This window comes from Lolium rigidum, chromosome 2, assembly GCF_022539505.1.
Source record: "Lolium rigidum isolate FL_2022 chromosome 2, APGP_CSIRO_Lrig_0.1, whole genome shotgun sequence".
In the NCBI taxonomy this organism is placed as follows: domain Eukaryota; kingdom Viridiplantae; phylum Streptophyta; class Magnoliopsida; order Poales; family Poaceae; genus Lolium; species Lolium rigidum.
This window is the reverse complement of record NC_061509.1, coordinates 275287456-275297469: the sequence shown is the minus strand read 5'-3', so window position 1 is coordinate 275297469 and position 10014 is coordinate 275287456. Positions and strand designations below refer to the sequence as shown.

General features: G+C 41.9%; 1 protein-coding gene across 1 annotated transcript; it reads left to right on the top strand.

Moving 5' to 3' along the window:
* The first annotated feature begins 289 nt into the window (after window positions 1–289).
* LOC124693478 (lysine-specific histone demethylase 1 homolog 3) lies at window positions 290–8328 on the top strand. The gene is made up of 8 exons (XM_047226950.1): window positions 290–2237; window positions 2380–2524; window positions 2833–5100; window positions 5196–5289; window positions 5664–6133; window positions 6422–7099; window positions 7368–7442; window positions 7631–8328. Exons 1-8 carry the CDS (start codon window positions 511–513, stop codon window positions 7694–7696), a joined length of 5523 nt encoding a protein of 1840 aa, XP_047082906.1. The 5' UTR covers window positions 290–510; the 3' UTR covers window positions 7697–8328.
* Window positions 8329–10014: the final 1686 nt, after the last annotated feature.

The window sequence follows — 10014 nt, the reverse complement described above, 5'->3', positions numbered from 1 at the left end:
AAGGCTATTTGGGTTAGGCACCATCCACACCCCCTCCTCCATGGCATGCCGGGTAGAAGGCGAAGAAGTTCGACTCATCTATTTTATCCACAAGTCTAATCTGAGCCGTCAACGGAGGGTTTGGACGGCGGGGATCTCATCTTGCAAAACAGGAAGGGGTTCCAAATAGATCCTAGCCGTGGGTCGCCGCTAAATAGCCCTGCTATTTCAGCAAAGGACTGCGAAGGCTACATTTTTTTCAGATAAACAATTCTACTATACACCGTCGTGCCATAAAACCCAAAACGCCAGCGCCACCACCTCGTTTCGCCGGCGGCCCTCCCCGGCACGGCGAGCTCGCCTACCTCGTCCACGAGATCCACCCGCCCCCGCCTCCCTCTTCCCCGGTCGACGGCGCAGGTGAGCTCCAGTCGACATCCTTCCTCCCTGGGATTCCCCCCCTGTCCTGGAGGCCCAAACCCTAGCTGGCGTGGAGGCGGCTGGTGGCGCGGCGGGCGGGCGTCAGGCCAGATGGAAGATACCTTGGCTAATATAAGGAAGAAGCTGAAGAGGCAGAAGAAGGGGAAGGAGGAGGGCGATGGCGTGGCGGCGGTGGCAGGAGAAGGGGATGAGGCCGGCGAGGTGCTCGCCGCCCAGCAGGAAGATCTGCACGGCGGAGATGATGATATGGGCGAAGGCGTCGCCGACGAGAACGGCAATCTGGAGGGTCACGTGAATGTGGTTCTTGGCTTGAAATATTCAGGCGATTTAGGGTTGGAGGACTCCCTGTCTGTGCTCTTTAGGAAACCTGGCCGGAAGCCTAGGCAGCAGGTCTCCAGTAAGGAGGAAGAAGATGTTGAAGTTGCTGATTCACATAAGGAAGAAGAAGGTGTTGAAGTTGCCAATTCACATAAGAAGGAAGACCAAGGTGTTGAAGTTGCCGATTCACATGCTGAGGAGGTTCTAGACACCAGATCTGGTTTGCCTTCGGATACGCCGGCTGTAGGCAAGAAAAGGCGAAGGCGTCGCACCAAGGAAGAAATGAGGATTGCTGCGGAGAATTCTGCAACCGCAATGGTCAGCGATCGATTGCTCAGGAGGTCAAAGGCGAAGCCAAAGGCTAGCCACTCTGATAAGCCCTCGAAGGTTGGCACCAATGAAGCTTCTGGAGAGTTAGCTTCCGAGTCACCCCCTGATTTGGAAAAGAAGTCTATTGAGAAAGAAGAGGCTGCGGATGATGGTTTGTGTTGCGTATCGTTGGGAGAAACGCTTCTACAAGATGTGGAAACCAGTAGAGTAGTCGAGGATGGTTCTAGGAACTCTTCTGATGGGGCAAGTCATCCTGTTGAAGTTTCAGCTAGGGATAGTAATTTCCCGGGCTTAAATCCTTGTTCAGCAGGACCACATGCTGAAGTAGCATCGCAAAGTGCAGTAAATGCATCCGCTGATGGTATTTCTGATGCGCAGACATGTTCCGAAACATTAGCAGATGATAGAAATGCTGACGCTGATTGTTCTCAGGATGAGCCACCGGTACCAGCCATCAAAAGGAAAACTGGTCCAAAATCAAAAGAAGGGCCCAAAAAACCTGTTAGAAGAAAAGAGTTGCCTGTGGCTGGTACTATTGATGAACCAGTTGAGATAGTAGAAAGTGATGTGTCGTCGAAGCAGCGACGCAAAAATAAAATTCTTTTGGCAAGACCTAGCACTTTGCAATCTAATTCCACTCTGGCCAATGATGCAAGTCGTACAGGCGACCTTAAATATGGCAATGTCATACCAAATGCAGCTGTGCCAGCAGAAGAAAACTTAGATCAGCCAGCTGCTTTTGGGGTTCGTGGATCCTGTGTCGCCAAGAATTCACTTCCCTCTTGTAACATGGCAGCATCTGCAAAAGAAGTAGATATTGTTGATGTGGCAGCACCATCTGATTTGGAGGACACACAGAATGCGCCAAAGGTGAAACGTGTAACACGTAGTGCTAAAAAACGTAAATATGGTGACATGGCATATGAGGGCGATCTTGATTGGGAAACTCTAATGCAAGAGCAGGGGCTGTTCTCGAACCCCTCAGCTGGATTTGCAGATAAAGCTGTCAAATCAAAAGATAAAATTAAAGCTTTGGAAGTTTCCGAGAATGGACGTGTTGCTGCAGTAAGTGCTGGCCTGATGGCGAAGGCGGTTTCTCCAATTGAAAAGATAAAGTTCAAGGATGTGCTGAAGCGCAAGGGTGGCCTTCAGGACTACCTGGAGTGCAGGTATGTTTAATGGGTTTTTTTGGTCCTCTAATGTTTGCTACATGCCCTAGTTTCTTTCTGTGACAGTTGCTTATCTGCACCATGCTTTGTGTGATTTACCCTGTATCATGAGTTTCATTGACAATTTCTTTATTCCCTCCAGGAACATGATCTTAAGTTGCTGGAACAAGGATGTCAAACATCTATTGGATCTTGCAGATTGCGGTCTTTCTAATGTTCCCTTGAAAGATGATGATTTGCCGCGTCAAACACTTATACGCGATGTGTATGTTTTCTTAGATCAGAATGTAAGTTGCATTGCCTACTTGTGACATCCGTTTTGTTACTTTACCAAGTGCTGCGTATAGTTTTGATTAAGTAGTGAGCTTTTGCTGGGCATTAGCTGCAGTTGTCGTACCACGTTGAAGACTTGCTGGATAAGCTATTGAAAATTTTCACATTTTATTCTTTCCATTTACCTTCATGCAGCTTATAGATCTCAAATTTACTACTAATGTTTTTTCGTTGTTACAGATTGTTGTTTTTAGCTGTTATGTGCTATGGTAGATGCCAAAATTGGCTAAATGCTAACACTCGATATTTCATTTATTCATAGGGTTACATAAATACTGGAATTGCATCAGCCAAGGTGATGAAGGGTCACGGAACTCCTTGTTCTGAAGTTGTGGAAATAGCCAAGCTAAATGAATCACGTGAAATGAAGCCAGTCAGCTTTCAAGGTGGCATTGACTCTGTATCTTGTCAGAATAAAGGTCATGATAATGGTACTTTTGGACCTCTGACAGAAGAATCGAAGGAAAATAATGTCCCTGACACTCCCTGTGATGCCCAAGCTTTGATACCTCCCTTACAGTCCAACATGCAGATATTTGAAGAAAATAATTTAGATGTATCAACTGAAGGTAGAGATGCATCACTACCATCCATCCATATTAGTTCAGTTGGAAACACTGAAGGCCCCATTCTCCATCAACCAGAAGCAGCTATTGTAGAACATTCTCCAAACAACTGTGAATTAAACCATAGAGCTGAATCTGTTCGGTCTTGCAAAAGGATAATCATTGTTGGAGCTGGCCCAGCAGGTTTAACTGCTGCACGCCATTTGCGGCGTCAAGGTTTTGCTGTTACTGTTCTTGAAGCACGTGACAGGATTGGTGGTCGTGTTTTTACAGATCGTACATCGCTTTCAGTCCCTGTCGATTTGGGTGCTAGCATTATTACGGGTGTGGAAGCTGATATAGCAACTGAAAGAAGGGCCGATCCATCCTCTTTGATTTGTTCTCAGCTTGGTCTTGAACTGACTGTACTGAATAGTGCTTGCCCTCTCTATGATGTTGTAACTGGCAACAAGGTTCCTGATGATTTGGACGAGGATATGCAATCTGAATACAATGGTCTTGTTGATGAAATGGAACAACTTTTTGCACAAAATGGTGAAAGTGCTATGGGTTTATCCCTTGAGGATGGGCTGGAATATGCTCTTAGGAAGAAACGTGGAGCTCATGCTGTTTCTTCGGTGGGACAGGATAATCAGTTATTAAGTAGATCCAATGCAGGAGGCTTAGACATTTCTGTAAGTGCTTCAACAGAAAAGGAGATAGCTGGTTGTGGGAGGGATGATAAGATAGATGTTCTCAGCCCTATCGAAAGAAGAGTTATGAATTGGCACTTTGCACATTTAGAGTATGGTTGTGCTGCAATGCTCAACTCCGTCTCTCTTCCATATTGGAACCAGGATGATGTGTATGGAGGGTTCGGAGGACCTCATTGTATGATTAAAGGTGGTTATGGCGCTGTGCTTGAGAGCCTTGCAGAAGGGGTTGATATTCAGTTAAACCATGTGGTAACTGAAATAATTTACAGGTCCGAGGAGTCAGCTGCTAGGGGTATTGATGGGAAAACTGTTAAAGTTTCCACTTCAAATGGAGGTGAATTTGTGGGAGATGCTGTGTTGATCACTGTTCCTCTTGGTTGTTTGAAAGCAAATGCAATCAAATTTTCTCCTTCCTTGCCAGACTGGAAAATCTCTTCCATTGACAAGCTTGGATTTGGTGTTCTAAATAAAATAGTATTGGAGTTTCCTGAGGTCTTTTGGGATGATGATATGGATTACTTTGGTGCAACTGCAGAAGAAACCGATTTAAGGGGACAATGCTTTATGTTTTGGAATCTCAAAAAGACACTTGGGGCACCAGTTCTTATAGCTCTACTTGTTGGGAAGGCTGCTATAGATGGACAAAGTATCAGTTCTGATGTTCATGTTAGTAATGCCATGGTTGTTCTCCGTAAGCTCTTTACAGATGCTGCTATACCAGATCCAGTAGCATCAGTTGTCACAAACTGGGGCCTTGATCCTTATAGTAGAGGTGCTTACTCTTATGTTGCAGTAGGAGCATCAGGACAAGATTATGACATTCTGGGACGGCCAGTTGCAAACTGTTTATTTTTTGCTGGTGAAGCAACATGCAAAGAGCACCCAGATACTGTTGGTGGTGCAATTTTAAGTGGTCTTCGAGAAGCAGTTCGGATTATTGATTTGGTACACAGTGGTAAGGATTATGTTGCTGAGGTGGAAGCTCTACAGACAGACCAAACACAGTCAGATAGTGAAAGAAATGAAATGAGAGATATGTCGAATAAACTTGAAGCACATGAACTTTCAACTGCTTTATGCAAAAATTCGTCTGATGCATCATATGCAGTAGTTAGCAAGGAATCTTTACTGCAAGAAATGTTCTTCAGTGCGCAAACTACATCAGGGCGCCTACATTTGGCTAAGGAGCTACTGAAGCTTCCTCCAAATGCTCTTAAATCATTTGCTGGGTCTAAAGAAGGACTAACCAAACTAAACTCTTGGATACTTGTAAGTTTGTTCTCTAGTAAACTTTGTATCCATAGTAGGATAAGATAGCTTCTCTTACATTCAAGCCTTTGGCTTCTGCATTCAACTTCTGGCAGGATTCATTGGGAAAAAATGCAACTCAACTATTGCGGCATTGTGTGCGCTTGCTTCTGCTTGTTTCGACTGATCTGCTAGCTGTTCGCTTGTCTGGTATGTATCCCAGATCCTTTTACTATTTGTTAGAAAGTTTTTGTGTGTTATCTTTCTCGCTGCTCCTTTGCAAGGGTACTCAATAGTTTCTGTTTACGCACCACCTTAGGTAATAATTAAAAAGAAAAACAGGGAGCAAATGTTATGTTCGCACAATGAGAATAGAGCTTATTTATGTATTGTTATATCAGAGTAATGCAAGGATGACACCACCTTAGCTAATAATCAAAAAGAAAAATAGGGAGCAAATGTTGTGTTCGCACAATGATAATAGAGCTTATTTTTGTATTGTTAGATCAGAGTAATGCTAGGATGATTGTCCAAACTCTGCTTTTGCAGCCTACCTGATTCTCTTCAATCTGAACTTCGTACAGGAATTGGGAGGACTGTAAAAGAAAAGGTTTGTGTGCATACAAGTCGAGATATACGTGCTATAGCTCGCCAGTTGGTCAGTATGTGGATAGAAGTTTTCCGTAAAGAAAAGGCTAGCAACGGTGGACTCAAAATGCTGCGCCGAATGCCATCAGTTGAATCGAACAAGACTAGAAGTAAGGGTCTACAATCTGGAATGCCTACTTCGCATTTGTCAAATGAAGCAGGTGCACGGCGTGTAAGATCTGCTGGAAGCCATTCACCGCACAAAACTAGCAAGAAGCCAGATAACAAGGCTTTGAAATTAGAAAGCATAATGGCTACAAGGTCTGATGGCAGCTCAATTCGTTCTCAGAAGCAACATCATGATGTAGAACCCAAGGTGGACCATGGCATGGTTATGTCCGAGGAAGAAGCTGCTGCATTTGCTGCTGCTGAGGCTGCTCGAGCTGCTGCCATAGCAGCTGCACAGGTTTGTTTGTAACAGTTTGTTTATTCAGTTTCTGAATTTTAATTTCTAAATAAAATCAACCAAGAATTTTAATTGACAAAGATATGCATGTTGATCTATAAAAATATGAGGTTGCTAAACAGAATTCAGGGTGCCTGCCATTTAAACTTTCCTACTTTGTGATTGTGGATCCAGAATAAGCAAACTCTTCTGTCGAATGTATTAAAAACCACAGGAATACCAATAAATGGAATGCCGGAATGCTGTCTGATTTGGTGTACATATTGTTTATACTTTCATTTTGTGCAGGCATATGCATCTGCCGATGCAGCGATAAGTGTGCCTAGGGAACTCCCTAAGATACCATCATTTCGTACTTTTGCGAGGCGTGATCATCATTTGGATGAATCTGATACAAGAAAGAAAGTGATAAGTGACAACCTTGGGAGACTTGAATGCATATCAGAGATTGATTCCAGGAATGGAAAAACTAAGAACTCATCAGCTGGGCAGGCTGATTGTCCTGATGTTGACAGCTCGAAAATGACTATTGATAACTGTACTCAGAGGAGCTTTTCAAACGAGAAAACCTGCCCAATCAGTATAAGGGATAATTCTGTAGATAGTGGAGCTGTAGACAGTCGGTTTACTAGGGCATGGGTTGATACAGATACAATCTGCATTGATGGTGTCAAAGATCCTTTAGCCATTGAGAGGTGGCAAGCACAAGCAATGGAAGCAGATAAAGAATTCTACAGCCGGATATGCATACCTGAAGAAGATTCAAGTAGCCAAAAGCAGACATGTAAAAGTTCTGCCTCGCAGGTTGCAGAAAGCAAACCTGCATCTGAAGGACAATTGCGAGGTGTAGAACATATAAAACAGGGGCTTATAAATTTCATAGGCACACTGCTGATGCCTCTTTACAAAAGTAAAAAGATCGACAGGGAGACGTACAAGACAATGATGCGAAAAGCTGTCACAAAGGTATCATGCACACCCATTTTGATCTAGCTGTGTTTGAAATATCAACTTGAATTATTACCTTGTCATACTCCTGTTGTAATGATTAGGGGCGTTTGAACTGTTGATATGTATATTGAACTGTTTTTTCCCCTTGTAATACCATTTGTGTTGCTCTCTTTTCTTAGTCTTATTTCCATTAGCCTTTTGTAATTTATTCAGACATGCTGCATTAGGTATTGTAATGTGAGTGATAGTACTGACTTGTATATGCTTGTTCTGGTCTCAACAGATCATGGATGCATGCACCGAAGGAGAGAAGCTGATGACTTCTAACGAATTTCTTGATTTTAGAAGGAAAACTAAGGTACAAGATTATTTCAAAGCAAAGTTTTTTCAGACTCTGATTTTCCAAGGCTTTCTATCAAATTCAGTGACAGATTAGGATTTTTTTCATTATAGTATTTCCTGTATAATATTTGTTTGTTGTAACTGCCGAAATCTTGTTCTGGCTTATCCATAAGTTTTAACCTGAGTATATTGCAAATAATGCAGATTCAAACCTTTGTGGACAAGTTGGTTGAGAGGCATTGGCATGTGGCTCCAGCTCCCAAATCATAACATGTACATATCCAGGAAGCTGTTACATGTAGGGAAGCAAAGTTCTCTTTGCAGACTATGCTGTCGCTCAGCAGGCATTGGCTCCCTGAGAACTAAAAAAGAAACCAGACATTGTTTCATAAGCCTTGGGTGCAAAATCACCATGTTGCCTGTAACTCAGATTATCAGGGAGACTTTCTGGAAGACCATGAACCAGATTGGCACATTCATCCTTGTGTATTGCATTTGATATCACCGCCATCATGATCGTGGCAATGTGCGTTTTGAGACTGGTTTAATGCTAGATCTCAGTGCACTCGACAAACATGGCAACATGCAGTGAGCTTGCACTCGACAAACATGGCAACATGCAGTGAGCTTGCACTCGACAAACATGGCACACATGCGTATGAAGTTCTGGGACTCAAGCGTTCTGCATGGTCTCATATGCAATGATGGCTTGTATGTATTACCAGACAGTAGTTTAGGTCAGCTGAGCGGATTGATGTTGTTGTTTGTTCAGAGATAACTTACACCAGAGTAGACCCCATCTTTCTCTTTGATGTATAGACTATAGATCTCTAGCTTCCTATTCTGTTTCTAACAATCATCTAACTCATAGTCGGTTATGTTAAAATCGTCGCAGTTTGGCTGAGATGGTTGAACATCTGCAGGGCTGCAGTCTTCTGTATATCCTCAGCTGCTTATACTGGGCACCATTTATGACTGCTATGTGGCAGATGGTGCCAAAAGAAAATTAATGCTTTTCCTCAAAAAAGGCTTTTGTTTCTTTCTCTTCTGTGTTATTGCAGTTACAAGCTGGTTGTTGAGCTTTGTTTGTATTTTTATGTCAGTGACATCATGCCCAGTTATGTTTTTATACACCATTAATTTTGTTCCTATAATAGGTCTCCATTACTTTCTTCTCCTTTTTGGATGTTTCCTTTGGCTGTCGGCATGCTTCAGTTATTTTCATGTCATACCTGAATCTCTTGATGGATTTGTATATGCAATGCTGTATTATCGATTGTTTTCTTTCTTGCATAAGTTCTTCATGCTTTTGTCTATCTAATGCTTATTTATGGATCATTGTTTCTTGCATAACTTAGTCGGGCTTTCGTCTATCGAATGCTAATTTATAGATCATTGTTTCTTGCATAACTCCTTCACTCTGTCTATCTAATGCTTAATTATAGATTATTGTTGCTTGCACAACTTATTCATGCTTTTGTGTACCTAATAATGCTTAATTATGGACCATTGTTCTTGCATAACTTTACTCTTACTCTGCCAATACCTTTTCAAATTCTTCCTGACTTTATAGCTTTTCTGTATTTTTACGTCATGGCCGAGGCCGAGTAATATCATGTCCAGTTATTATGTTTTTACCCATCATTAATTTTCTTCCTTCATAGAGCTCCATTACTTCCTTCTCCTTTTTGGATGTTTCCTTTGGCTGTTGGCACATTTCAGTTATTTTTCATGTCATACCTGAGTCTCTTAACACTTTTGTCTATGTAATGCTTTATTATTGATCTTAGTCTTTTCTGAATAACTTTGTCATGCTTAGTAATGGATCATATGTTTCTTGCATAACTCCTTCACGCTTGTCTATCAAATGCTTAATCATAGATCATTGTTTATCGCAGAACTTATTCACGTTTTTGTCTGCTAATGGCTTAATGCTTAATTATGGATCATTGTTTCTTGCAGAATTTCACTCCTACTCCGGCAACACCTCTGCAGGACTTTCTGGACTTCGTAGCAGGGCATCTGAGTAAGAGATGGCTTCACATTGTGACTTATTTCATATCTGGCTCTGGTAAAGATACTAAGTACATCCCTTCTGATTGTGATTGTGGAGCCTACCTTTTGATTTTGAATGCAGTCCACACTGATTTTGAATATGGAGTCCACAGTTGGAAATGCTGTCACTTTCAGAAGAGTCCCTTAACGCATTTGTCTATGTAATTGCTTTATTAATTATTATCGATCTTATTCTTTCTTCGTAACTTCTTCAAGCTTTGTCTATGTGATGTTTAGTTATAGCCTTATAGTCATTGTTTCTTGCATAACTTCCTCACACTTTTGTCTATCTGATGCTTAATTATAGATCATTGTTTCTTGCATAACTTCCTCACAGTTTTGTCTATCTGGTATTTTGATGCTTAATCATATATCATTGTTTCTTGCATAACTTGTTCAATCTTCACGCTTTGTCTATCGATGCTTAATTATGGATCATTGTATCTTGCATAACTTCTTCTCGCTTTTATCTATCTAATGCTTAATTATGCATCATTGTTTTTTGTTGCATAACTTATTCACGTTTTTGTCTA

What these genes read in the sequence shown, in the direction of transcription:
- LOC124693478 (XM_047226950.1), top strand. Translation starts at nt 511, where the DNA reads ATGGAAGATACCTTGGCTAATATAAGGAAGAAGCTGAAGAGGCAGAAG. An exon ending in TGCGAAAAGCTGTCACAAAG is followed by an intron (nt 7,100 to 7,367) that starts GTATCATGCACA and finishes TGGTCTCAACAG; the next exon opens with ATCATGGATGCATGCACCGA. An exon ending in ATTTTAGAAGGAAAACTAAG is followed by an intron (nt 7,443 to 7,630) that starts GTACAAGATTAT and finishes CAAATAATGCAG; the next exon opens with ATTCAAACCTTTGTGGACAA.